Here is a 14,614-nt window from a genome sequence, read left to right as displayed (position 1 = left end):
TTACTGTACAAGATAAATCTATAGCAAAGAATCACAAAATTCGTGGCTTAAACTTTGTGCAGGGACATTTTATTTAAACACCACACTTTATTTTGTAGAACAAATTTTGTTTCAGACAGAATAAATTTCGAGAATTGGTTCAGACCTTTAATTATGTAACAAAATCAGAGTTTGGCTGGGATTGGTAACTTTTGAAAAAAAAAAAAGACCTATATTAAATTACATTTGATTTACTAAGTAAACATTTGGTTTTCTTGGAACAACGTTGAGGAACAAGACTACACAGAACAAATAAAACCATATCTTGTAAAATAATACTTTAATTGGTTATAAATGAATGATTACGGAAAATTACAAATAAATACTGGTAGTGTGACTCTGACAACCAATCATCAATCATTCCAATCAAATACTACACCATTAGTAGCGATACTGTAAAACTGTCAACAGATTACAGACTTTTTATTACAAATACACTTGACTAAAACTATCTTATTACAGTATCAACTGTTGAAATTAAAGATTTACTTTAAAATGTTCCATATATTATTCACCTTCATAACTTTTTAAACAAATTAAATTATTGTATTTCTTGAACTTTTGAATAAAATACTAATAAAGTTTAAATCAAATCTTCTACGTGTTTCATTGAGGAAAATATAAACAACCAATAAACTTCAAGTGGTTAATACCTGAAGTTGGTTACATAAAAAATATTAACCAGCTCTATACCTCGAGAGGTTTTGTCAAATTTTTCACTTCTTTTCTTTCTCTTCCATTTCCATGGTTTGAACAGCCTTCTCAGGACTGCCAATCGGCTAGGCTTCATTTCCATGGGAGGGACAGAGTTGGTGCGAGAAGTTGTGTCCAGTGACGGTGTTCTCATAGCATTATTTGACTTTTTGCCTGAAACCAAAGTAAGCATTATGAACTTACAAAGTGGAAATAAAGAAAAGTATATTTAAAACATATGTCAACAACACTATGACACCACATCCAGTGTGACGAGGCCTAGTACAAGGGCTTATAAGGCAGGCTGGGATACAACAGATGCAACAGTGATATAAGTGCTTGTTATATCCTTTGTATGAACAATAATTGTTTGGTGTGAACTAGATTAAATAACTGGACTGGACAATTATCACTCATTTTATTTAAGTCATTTACAAAGTATAATTATGGTTATGACTAATAATGCTATATTATAATAATTTTTATATATTGTTTTGGTTTATGTTCGTTCTAAAGAACTGTTAAAGCAACAGACCAGTCTTGTTACTAGGGATAGTTGAGCAACCAAAACATAAACAGGTTAAAAACTACATTACTAATTAAAAGAATTGACAGTAAACAGTCTATGTGATATTTATATAATTAATTAGATGAACAAAAACTACTATGAAGTGAACTAGATTATATAATTAAACTGTAAATATTTTAACTTTTACTGATGCTAAGTAAGGTCCAAGCTATGGGCAATTCTCCTTTTAATAAACTTCTACACTATAATTGCCAAACAACTGTAGATGTCTTAGCTGTGACAATTAGTCAACCATCATTTAAAAGGTGAGATTTTGTTTTGATTTAATAGCCTATCACAATAATAAGAATTGGAAAAAAATATATCATAAGAAGTGTTATTTTTCTTATTTTAGAAGTAGAACAAAATAAGATATAAGCACATATAAATATTTGTAATGTATGTAAAAAATTATTAAGCTACAGATAAACTTGATTTAGAAACTAAATACATCAGAAGATGAAATGTTTAGATAAAACGTTTTAAACATTTAAACTGTTGCTACTAAGCACAGTTAAGAAATAATATTTTAAAATAGTGTTTAAAATATTTAACTGTTATTACTAAGCCTAATTATCAGAAACAGCCCTTAAATACAGTGTATAAAATATTTAAGTTACTAATACTGGGAGTAGTTAACAGATATAACATTTATTTATTTTGCACCTTCTTTTCATATGTAGATTGTCTGTAGTTAATATCTACTAATTTAGAACACACTATTATCTGGTTACTACGAAGCCTAGTTGAAAGAAATGTTTAAAAATGACGCATATAAAGCATTTCAACTATTAAAAATCAACATACTTTTAGAAATAAAATCTTCTATTCCACCGACCATAAGTAGATATAATTATATACAGAATTTCTTGAGTTCGAGCTTGAGTATTTCAATAAATTATAGGCCTCCATCCCACACGATCTACCTAATAATCAGAGTACATTCAACACTAATTACAGTCTTAACATATCCTGTTTTGTTTTATTATGACTTAACACAGGCACGCACCGCTCACTCCTACACACATTATCCGGTCATGTACACGCGCGCTTTGCAATGTTATAACTTAGAAAATAAAATAAAATTTGAATTTGAAGACGAGAAACCTACTTTCTAGAGAACAAAGTTCTCAGTAAATTAACATAGATACTGAAAAATTGTGTTAATTTATTATGAAGTTTGTTTGTTATTGTTTGTTTTATTTTCAAATAAATTAACATTCACAAAACTTTTTTTTTTTTCCTGGAGCTTTCCAACATCAGGCAAATGCAACCACATGGCTGAGTTGGCCTAAACGTACATAGATCGAAATACGAGTCTATGAAGTCGCCGAACATATATATATAGAACAGAGGTCACATATAAACGTTTACGTTAGGGCATTTTAAACCTAGGCCTAAAACTAGAAGTGGGACAGCATAAGACTAGTGAATTATGCACAAACTAAACACGCACTTCTGCAATCACACTAAACGTAAAGCATTATATAGATAAAATCAGATGTTCTCAAACAAAATGTTTGCGAACAATAAAAGCTAAACACTTATAATGATTTTTTTCTTTTCTAACTGCCTCGAACTACATGAAAAGAGTTCGCGCACCATAACTCGAGAACAGGTCTTACAAGACTCGATCGATAATGGTAAAACTTGTATTCACTGTCGTTCTATCACTACTAACCCACGATATGATATGAGACAATACATATATCTGTTATATCTAAATTCATTTAATTTCTGATCGCACATTTGTTTGGTAAACAGGTACAAATAAGACAAACAATTAGATGTTGATAGCTAATATAAGAACATTGGGAAAAAAAAAGACTATTCATGAAATTTATGGTACGAAAATACAATATTTAATTACACCCACAGTTTTTTGTAGTATGCGACAATAGCCACAATATTTTTCGTACCAAACAGGAACACGCTTTTAAATCTTTACGTTCCCCGGAGTGTTTTTTTGTTTGTTACAGTACTTGTCTCCGGGCGCGAGCTAATTTAGCGCCCTGAGAAACGTAAAATCAATGGACTCGATGTAATGAGATTTTAAAATACTTGTAGACGCCATGAATATATTTTCTCTTAACAAACAGCAACAAGTGTATACTAAAACAGTTTAAGAAAAATATAACAAATTATAAAACAGTGTTAACATATTTTGTACCACTGTGAGTTAAGAATAAGGCAACATATGAATACGTACAACGGTAATAACAAAAGGGTCGTCAAACGATATACAAAAACAGGGCTTGGAAAAGCAGCGAAACGAGTGTATTATTGTGCATTTAATCTAGGTTCTGCTTCCAGCTAATACAGCGGTAAACCTACGGATTTACAACGCTAAAATCAGGGGTTCGAATCCCCTCGGTGGGCTCAGCAGATAGCCCGATGTAACTTTGCTATAAGAAAACACACACAATCTAGTTTCTACAGTTACCTATAAAGATAGGTCTTATTCAAATGTCGGTAACCAAAGAAGCCTAAACGTTATACACAGAATATTTTTTTTTACAATAGACACAGTGTTGTTGTCAAGGTTATATGAATGAGAACTTTAAATAATAAAGTAATATTTCCTTATTTGTCAAATTTCACGCAAAAAACCCGAGGGCTATTCTGTGTACCTGTTCAAAGTTTTAAAGTGACAGAGATAAGACAACTAGTCAACACCACCAACTGCTCTTTAAAAAACTAGTAATAAATTGGTCGTAACATTACATAGTCGCTACGGTTGAAAGGGCATGCTCGGTGACGGAATTCGAACCCGCGATCCACAGATTGCGAATCAAATACTTTAACCTCCAGGTCAACCAGATAATTCTAGTCATGTTTATGGTCCCAGTTATTTACTAAGTTATATGTACATGGTGAAGCAACAGGTCGCTGATTTATCAGATTTTTCACACTTTGTCTCTCCATCAAAACGTTCCATAGTGCAGTTCGTGACATTAACGAACATATATTTTAATGTTAAAATATTTAACACTGCTAGAATTTAAACTTTGTCAAAAAATTGTAATATTCTACACTTGACCTACAGATCTTGCTAAGTTTGTATATACAAACCCCAAAACCCAAACCTCCAATATTAACGCGTTGACTCCCACACGACCCACCGGTGGCTCATGAGTCTTCCCAGTGAGGCCCTTCCGGCGAGTGGTGTTCTGTTTTCTTTTTAAAGGGCCACTTACTGGCTGGAACACAACGGTTACATACACAGATGAGAGTTGGGCATCAAGACAACATTTCTTTTCTGGATCCTGGAAAGTATCGGCGAAATAGACTTAAGAGCCAACGTGTCAAGTATGTATATACAAACCCCCATTCTATACTGACGTCACAGTAAACTTTTGCTCTTACATTTATTTAACGACTTTTAATAGTCATAACTACACTATAAGAGTGAGCGAAATTATTTTAAATTCTCAGTATAGAAAGTAGTTTTTACGACAGGACGCACAAACAGAACAATTCAAGAGCGGTTTCTTTTATCTTCGTGAAATGAATGAACTATTAACCTAAGTGAGAAAACTTAAAATAAGTAAGTTTTTCGAAACTTTTGGGTCAACATCTGGAGTGTTTCGTACACTATGAAAGGTGGTAGTATAAATATACTTTTATTAATTTTAGTACAAAACAAAGATAAATCATCAAACCAGGATTGATTTCAATTTCACTAAATATAAGTTAATTATCTCTACTTAGAAGTTTGACAGAACGACACTATAAACAAACTCGTCACTTAAGTTAAAGGTAAATCACGAAATATCGAGTAATTCACAATAAAAATTAAATCCACACCAACAGGACAATACCAATTTTATATCGATACCTGTTAGACACTTCACTTGTCCTTTTCAGTCCAACGTATTCATGTTACTTATCGTGCGTTTTCAATCAGACCAAATCTTTTAAACAACCCCAAACAAAACTTTCATTTACGTTTGAATGAAGTTTAAACAAAATCAACAATTACTTCGAGTTCCTCTTGTGAACTGACAGTACAAATACAACTTTGTCGCCACGTGTCACAGCCTACCGTACATAAAACTTAAACTAACATACACAAAAGCAACTGTATCCAGAAGACTTGTATACAGTTCTCTGGAGGGGTTATACCTACATTACCTTAAACTCCAAACCCTATCTCTTAGTCGATAAACAGTTAAGGTTACTGAACTGATACACGGCATTTTAACCATATAGTTGTGGTTGGTGCCCACATTATCTTCACCTTTCAATGTCACCTGAACCAAGTCAGCCTTTCAACGTGGTTCTGCTCCGTTTCACTCTCATAGGTACAAACTGTCCCACGACGCGAATGAAAAGTAGTTGTGCCCATGACAAGCAGCGAATTTATTCCGAGGTATGTACGTGAACTTATCCTCGGTGGTCGTGTGACTTAGTAAATTATATCATTTCTCTAAGTAAAGATTTCTCACGAGATCACAGAGGGCACATTGGTGTTAGACCATACACATAAAACCTTACTAACGTGACACGACCTGAGAATTTGTCATTGTCATTATTAAACAAACAGGTTGATATAATGTCATTCAGCTTGGACATTAAGTATCCTGTACCTTTATTTGAATACACTACACCCCATATCCTTTATTTGAATACACTACACCCCATATCCTTTATTAAAATACACTACACCCCATATCCTTTATTAAAATACACTACACCCCATATCCTTTATTAAAATACACTACACCCCATATCCTTTATTAAAATACACTACACCCCATATCCTTTATTAAAATACACTACACCCCATATCCTTTATTAAAATACACTACACCCCATATCCTTTATTTAAATACACTACACCCCATATCCTTTATTTAAATACACTACACCCCATATCCTTTATTTAAATACACTACACCCCATATCCTTTATTTAAATACACTTTGCTTCATACTTTATTTCATTTATATAATTTATGTTTTATCTTTTATTAAATGATTCAAATACACCGTGTTTCAACTGTGTAACTACCTCTAAGCCTGATTAAGATGTTGCACGTGCATACGATTCACAATTAATGTGCCATCTTCGATCACAAGACACTTACTAGGCCTAAAGGATATGTATAATTAACTACTAGTTTTTAAATTTACATTATACACGAGACGATATCCAAGGAAAACTAACATAAAAAAACAAACAAAAAGACAACATAACGACGTGAGTAGGAAGACCCGACAGGAGTTTAAAGAGAGAGACATACAAACGAGTTTTACTAGAAGAGCGCGATTCGTATACCTGAATTATACAGCAAATTACTGCTACTTCCACAATTACTCACCAGACCCACGGTAACAAGTTTCTGGAAAAGACGGTATGGGTGACTAAAAAAAAACATGACACGTTTCTAAAACATTCAGTGTTTAATATTTTCTCGTTTTATCAGAAAACTCGTGAATGTGGTTTTATTTTCTAACGCTTACATTTACGCAAGGGCTGAAATAACACTTCACAACAGCGGTCTTTGTGAGTAAATATTTGCATATCACCAGCGCGACTCTAACATCAAATGAAGATACATATCCCTCATGGAATACCAGCACACACACACAACACTAGTTAAAGATGAAATTCTGTTGGTTAGGTATAACAAGTTAAAACAACTGTCGTCAACTTATATATCGATTCTGCGTAGTTAATAATAGAGCATATTTCAGTGGTTTCATGCAACAAAGAACACGCGCAATCATCGCGATCTTCGACGCTTACGTCATCGACAATTCAAATTTGAAGAAACACAAATTCACGCGCCAGCTATCCTTTTAACTTCCCACGCGGTGCAGTGCGATTAACTTAATACCAGAATGGTGACCTTTGTACTTACAACATCCTCTGTCCCAAGAAGTTTCGAAAAACAAAAAACTATGGAAATTAAATTTGAAATAAATAAATGTGTAGATAAACAATTATACGAAAACGAAAAAGGTGTGAACAGGTGTCATGGAATACAAACAAGTATTTATACGGCACTCAAGTCCAAAAACAAAAATATTGTACTCGATAAATGTAGGATGGATAGAAGTGAAAAACAAGAAAGAAAAAATATACGGAACTAAACATAATAAACAAATGATTTTGTAGTCTATGACTCCTGGTCACAAAAACCGATCCCTCTAGACATTGGAGTGAATTTTGAAATATTATGTCCCAGAAGACTCTGATTGGTAGAAATAAACTACTCGAGTCTACTATTCAGAATCTTGTTTCCAGATTAGAAATCCATAAAGTATGTAAAAAGATACACCTACATATAGCTGTAATGGTTTTAGAGGTTTCAGCGTTTCCATATTCTCCAGAATCAATATCATACACCTTGCTTTCTTCTAATGTGATTTTGACCTCTCGGGTCACCTGTTCTACTCATTACTTTGACCTCTCGAGTCACCTGTTCTACTCATTACTTTGACCTCTCGAGTCACCTGTTCTACTCATTACTCCACTTTTAACATCATATTTTTGCTTCCATTTAATATGATTTGGTTTATTCAAGAATGAATCCAAAGTTACATTAAAGCTATCATGGCGACTCTAATTTTGCACTACTACTGACCAGGATGAAAGCAGCTAGCCAACATCACACTACTAATCACCTTACAAAGTAATGATGGGAAGGGCGGCTGGTTATCACTCTTATAACGCACCTACGGCTTAACTATGCAGTATGGCATGCATTGGAACGCTCCTGGCCAGCTCCGACGTCAGAGCTTTATCATCCTACCGACCATGGACGACTTCTGATAACGTTACTGTCTGCTTGTAAGCTGAACTTATTGCATTACCTTTAACGACATTATGAATTCCTTAATAAGTGTTTAGTTTTCTGTTTAAGCGCAAAGCAGAACGGACTATTTATCAGCAATGTAACCCCTGCAAGGATTGAACCCGGATATTAGCGCTGTATTTTCTTAACCTGCCACTGATTTTAACCCAACTACGAAATTCAAAATTCCATGAAGTAATATAAATTTAATGAAATGGTCAATCACATACAGTTACCAGTTGTTTCCCACGTACCATTCACTTTACGGTCGGTCACAAACACACACCTTCTGCTAATATTTTGGTTTGGTTTGAATTTCGCGCAAAGCTACACGAGGGCTATCTGCACTAGTCGTCCCTAATTTAGTAAATACTGGAAGGAAGGCAGCTGGTCATCACCGCCCACCGCCAATCTTGGGCTACTCTTTTACCAACGAACAGCGGAATTGACTGTAACATTATAACGTCCCCAAGGTTGAAAAGGCGAGCATGTTTGGTGTGACGGGGATTCGAACCCGTGACCCTCGGATTACAAATCGAGCACCTTAACCATCTGTCCACTAATATTTAGGATAGTTTTTTTTAATCTGGTAATAATTTAGAAATATCTTGCATTTTAAAAACTCGAACGTCAATAAACAGTCTAATTGTATATTACAACATTCCTTTAAGTATTTCTAAAATTATAGTCTTAAGAGTACCTAGCTTTTCATGCCAAAAGTTATACTCTAAAAATAAAACTCAAATTTGTAAGAGAAAAAATCTAGGTAGGACAAGAAGGCTGAACTTAGATGGAATTTTCCAATAGGATAAACCTCCGGGTATCCAAATTAACCAATCAGACAGCTGTACAAATAACCAGAATAAACCATAGGTACACGTTTACATATTGTTATGGTCTCCAAACCCTCAAAATCTGTGTTGCTTATAAAATTAGGCCTGATATAAAATAAGAAAATAATAATTGTAGCAACCATTCAATTTCAATGAACAGACGACACTTGATTTGCCAATAAACCCTTGTTTACTTTTGAATTTTAATTGTTAAAACTAAATGTATAAATAAAGGTTTAAAAGAGACGACGTCTCCAGACATTTAGAAGAAATTTCAAAAAATTTGCGAATTATATGATGAAACAGAGTAATGTACGAGCACATGCTTTATACATAAATCACTGTCCTTTTTAAGGAAAACTAACAATATCACATTATAATGAAACTCCACCCGTTATACCTTACACAAATGTGTTTAGTCTCAAATAGTTGTGTTTTGTTTTAACTGTCAGTTTCAACACGACAGAAATATAAATGTGATAATGTAAATCACACTATAACAAGATAAAAACGTGTAGTTGTCTAACACAATAGACTCAATTGCTACAGAATAGTTATCTAACTAGGACTGTTTCGTAACAGTGACGTCAAATGTTCGTTATATATGTAAACAATTTTTGTAGACACACACCACATGGTATTCCCAACTTAATGTTCGCTTGTTTCTTGCCTATCCTAGGCCTGCAGTGACAAACTATCACCGATTGGTTACTGTACACAGCATCAGAACAGAGTGACAAACTATCACCGACTGGTTACTGTACACAGCACCAGAACAGAGTGACAAACTATCACCGATTGGTTACTGTACACAGCACCAGAACAGAGTGACAAACTATCACCGCTTGGTCACTGTACACAGCACCAGAACAGAGTGACAAACTATCACCGACTGGTTACTGTACACAGCACCAGAACAGAGTGACAAACTATCACCGACTGGTTACTGTACACAGCACCAGAACAGAGTGACAAACTATCACCGCTTGGTCACTGTACACAGCACCAGAACAGAGTGACAAACTATCACCGCTTGGTCACTGTACACAGCACCAGAACAGAGTGACAAACTATCACCGATTGGTTACTGTACACAGCACCAGAACAGAGTGACAAACTATCACCGATTGGTTACTGTACACAGCACCAGAACAGAGTGACAAACTATCACCGATTGGTTACTGTACACAGCACCAGAACAGAGTGACAAACTATCACCGCTTGGTCACTGTACACAGCACCAGAACAGAGTGACAAACTATCACCGATTGGTTACTGTACACAGCACCAGAACAGAGTGACAAACTATCACCGATTGGTTACTGTACACAGCACCAGAACAGAGTGACAAACTATCACCGATTGGTCACTGTACACAGCACCAGAACAGAGTGACAAACTATCACCGCTTGGTCACTGTACACAGCACCAGAACAGTGACAAACTATCACCGCTTGGTCACTGTACACAGCACCAGAACAGAGTGACAAACTATCACCTCTCGGTCACTGTACACAGCACCAGAACAGAGTGACAAACTATCACCTCTCGGTCACTGTACACAGCACCAGAACAGAGTGACAAACTATCACCTCTCGGTCACTGTACACAGCACCAGAACAGAGTGACAAACTATCACCGCTTGGTCACTGTACACAGCACCAGAACAGAGTGACAAACTATCACCTCTCGGTCACTGTACACAGCACCAGAACAGAGTGACAAACTATCACCTCTCGGTCACTGTACACAGCACCAGAACAGAGTGACAAACTATCACCTCTCGGTCACTGTACACAGCACCAGAACAGAGTGACAAACTATCACCTCTCGGTCACTGTACACAGCACCAGAACAGAGTGACAAACTATCACCGCTTGGTCACTGTACACAGCACCAGAACAGTGACAAACTATCACTGATTGGTTACTGTACACAGCACCAGAACAGAGTGTCAAACTATCACTCATTGGTTACTACGCACAGTTTGAGCACCCAGTGACAAACTATCATTGACTAGACCAAGCTGTACTTATTTAAGTTCTATTACACGAAGGCTGACTGAGCTAGCCGAAGCTAATTTAGCAATGTAAAACTAAAGAGACGGCAGCTAGTCATCACCGTCAGTACCCAACTCTTGAGCTACTTTTTTACCAACGAATAGTGGGAATGACCGTGATATTATAACGCCCTCACGGCTGAAATGGCGAGCATGTTTGGTGTGATGGGGATCGAACCCACGACCCTCAGATTACAGGTCAAGCACCTTAACCAACTGACCATTCCGGACCAAAAATAAAAGGACGAATGTAACAATATGTCAACCGCCCAACACCAGGCTTCATAAGATCGAGTGGTGATAGTGGAAACCTAATTATCAATTACTTGACAAACAATACATTTAATCTCTACGTTTCTTGCAATAGTTTAACTTTCACCATTTCGAGAAATGTATAGGTGGCGTTGTCGTCAATCTTTCGATGTAGGTTCAGATAACAGCTTTGAATTCAAATGGAAGCATTTCGTTTATTTGTTGCTAAGCGCAATGCTACAGAACGGTCTATCCGTTCTGCGCCCTCCGTAGGTATTGATACCCAATAGTTAGCGGTGTGTCTTGGACTTATCACTTAGGCATCAGAATACGAGGGTTTATAGCCAGTGGTTTGTACAACGAAATTAGGCAATTAAAAAGTAGACCTATCTTTTGTTCAAACAATTTGATTCTATCGAAAATCTCTTAAATTTTTAAATATCAAATTACACATCTCACTAAATTATCGTCTGCTCTGATTTTCTGAAATAATCCTCTAGAAGTGATAGTCGAGTTGCAACCACATACAGACGACAATTACAGTATTTGATTTAAAAAAAAAAAAAAAAAAGTAACATATCCGGGACATAAAACAAGTGGTTTGTCGGCCAAGACTTTGTGTTCGCCCCGAGGCTTAACAATGTCAAACACTCCCGCTGGAAATGACGTCACTGTTCTTACAACAATCGCCGTCACGTTGCAAGAGGCTGCAACCAATCCAGATTCGTCTCACTATTTCATACAAATAAAGAACAAAACAGCGTAGTATACTCTCGGGGGAGGTTAATATTTATCTAAAACATCAGCCTTACAGCTTTAGGCCTGTTCAATCACTCTGTATACTTTAGAGATTTAATTTACTCTATTTAAAGTCCCGAATCTCGTAAAGTGCTTTATCGAACTCAGGTATCCTAGCAACGACGATGAGTTGAAAGAATACAGCTGTTTGTAAATCACACTTTTCACTCGTTATAAGCGATAGATTTTACTGGATGAAGAAAAGATACAGGTTCTAACGAACTATTACAAAGAGTTATTACATCATTCCAAAAATGGAAAATTAAACAAGACAACAATCTATGAAGAACACAACGTTAAAAACCTCGTGCTTTATCTACTACCATTCTATTTTACCATTAAAACACAAAATCTAAAAATGTTGCTTGGTGTATCAGTTATGCACAGCGATATCTTTTATTAATTAATTACCGATTTATATTTCTTACTTTTTAAAACTGAACCTACATTACGTTTGTTAATAAAACACAAAATGTTTAAGTAAAGAACTAACTTCTAATATTTCATTTTTTAATATAGAAGTTTTGATTTTGTGTAATGAATGTAAACTAGTACTTATATTCCAAATGATTTATTATTTATACACATACACTGAACGTGTTTACATACATATTACGTGCAGTAGAAGTGTACGTCGAAACGCGATTATGATGAAATCACGCAGTAGATGCACGTGCTCAAGCTACAAATATCACCCATCGCTTCAAAATTCATGCGCGTCTCACCAAATACGACCTTGCGAATTCGCAAAATAAAATCACGATGTGGTTTAAGGGCACAAAAACTGACTTTGAAATATTAACCTGTCTATACTTACAAATTAATATCACCCCTTCTTCTACAGACTGATTTCTGAGATCACCCACTTTCATTGTTCTTATTTCCAAACTCAAAACAAAACAATTCATTACAGCAATATTAAAGTTAAAAAAAAAATTACAGGTAAAATACGACTGTTACAGCTTTAGGCCTGCGTCTTATTTATTACAAAGACCTCGTAAGTAACCTCGAAGTAAGGATATTTTACTAAATCAGAACTTTAAATGTTCAAAACCTATATTTTTGCTCTTTAACCTCAAACTACTTTAATTCATAAAGAGAGATACAGATCTGAACAAGTGATAATGACAGGGAACTTGAACAAATGGAACTAATTAGGAAGTGATGTAGCGATGTTGGAGAGGGTCGGACAGACAAGAGTTGGGAGAAATCAGTGTCTTCAATACCCCATCATTTTTAACTATATTCACGCCTCTGCTACTGAGACAAGTTTATAATTTAGTAAAACAATGTTGTACGTTTATCGTACCATCTATATTAGTTTTCACACCTTTAATAACAATCAGAGTAAAAACTAACTCGGCAACGAACGCCATCTTGTTAACACTTTTAATATATTATGATGCATGCGCTACGCCAATCATGAAACAGTCTTGGCCTGCACCAATACTTTGGTGTACAAGTATCTTAGAGTACGGTTCTCAATATTTTTCGTAAAATAAACTTAAATAAATTAAAACACGGGGTCCTTTTTTTCCCCATTCAAGTTAAAAAAAAAAACATCGATTAGGTTGGGAGAATCCTGAGAAAGTATTTTAAAGTTTGACTACCGTCGTTAGAGAAAAATGTTTAAAAATCAGATGTACCTCCCTTTTCCCAATCAGTATTTCTAGGATTAAGTGACTAATGCTGTCATCTGATCTTAAACTCCGAAGAACCAAAAAAAGAAAACAACAACAACAATAAACACACAAATACTTAGTCATTGTTTCTTTGTGGTCTCTCACAACTAGGACGATTAGGCCTTGAATGTAGTCGGTGTTATGATGAAAGATTTAGCCCTAGGATATATTGTGCGCGAACTCCAGACCGAGAGATTCATAGAGGTTCATTAAGGAAGCCCACACTCTCAATTTTAAATGGTCTATTATTAGACGTACAATTAAAAAGCTTTAAAGACATGTAACGTTTGTGTGTGTGAAAGTTAGCTAAAGCGACGATCTCTATGTGACAGAACGTATAACTAAGAGCTGTTCCTTTGTTGTGGTTCTTATGCAGTTTGAGTTGTTAAAATCCCTCACCAGCAAGTGTTAGGGGACTAGCACGTTAGTTCAATTAACAAAGCACTCTCCTGTTGTGACAGGTGTCGAGTTCAAATCCGACCAATGAGACAGCACAAATATGACAACGGTGTGGTGCTCCCACGAACCTGGAACTAAACTCGAGGACAGGCCTTGTTTGAAAGAGGGTAAAAGTGTAGTAGTCTGTGTTATTAAAAATTGACTAACTATTAATTAGTAATCGCTAGAGAAGAGGGTCCTTCAGTCCATTTGGCAGAATATTCCTTGGCATGTGTTAAATATTGGGTTCTTATACACACATACATACATCATGCAAACAATAAATCAGGCTTAAAACAAGTAATGAAAACAATTTACTATTATCAAGATAACTATGTAATGTTAGATATCCGTAAAATGCTATATAACGACCATCTGTGCTAGCTAACCCTAATTTCGATTACCGAGTTTTAGAGAGAAAACTATACGTTACAAGGAAAAAAAAACACT

The 14,614-nt window shown here is 35.4% G+C and overlaps 1 protein-coding gene across 1 annotated transcript in view; it reads right to left on the bottom strand.

Moving 5' to 3' along the window:
- The window catches only part of LOC143251780 (uncharacterized), a 66,427-nt gene that overhangs the window by 35,702 nt on the left and 16,111 nt on the right, over window positions 1-14,614 (bottom strand). The window contains exon 2 of the mRNA XM_076503024.1: window positions 733-906. Coding sequence (XP_076359139.1) covers window positions 733-906 — 174 coding nt within the window. The remainder of the gene's footprint in view (window positions 1-732; window positions 907-14,614) is intronic.

This window comes from Tachypleus tridentatus, chromosome 6, assembly GCF_004210375.1.
Source record: "Tachypleus tridentatus isolate NWPU-2018 chromosome 6, ASM421037v1, whole genome shotgun sequence".
NCBI lineage: Eukaryota > Metazoa > Arthropoda > Merostomata > Xiphosura > Limulidae > Tachypleus > Tachypleus tridentatus.
This window is presented reverse-complemented; position numbering and strand designations above follow the sequence as displayed.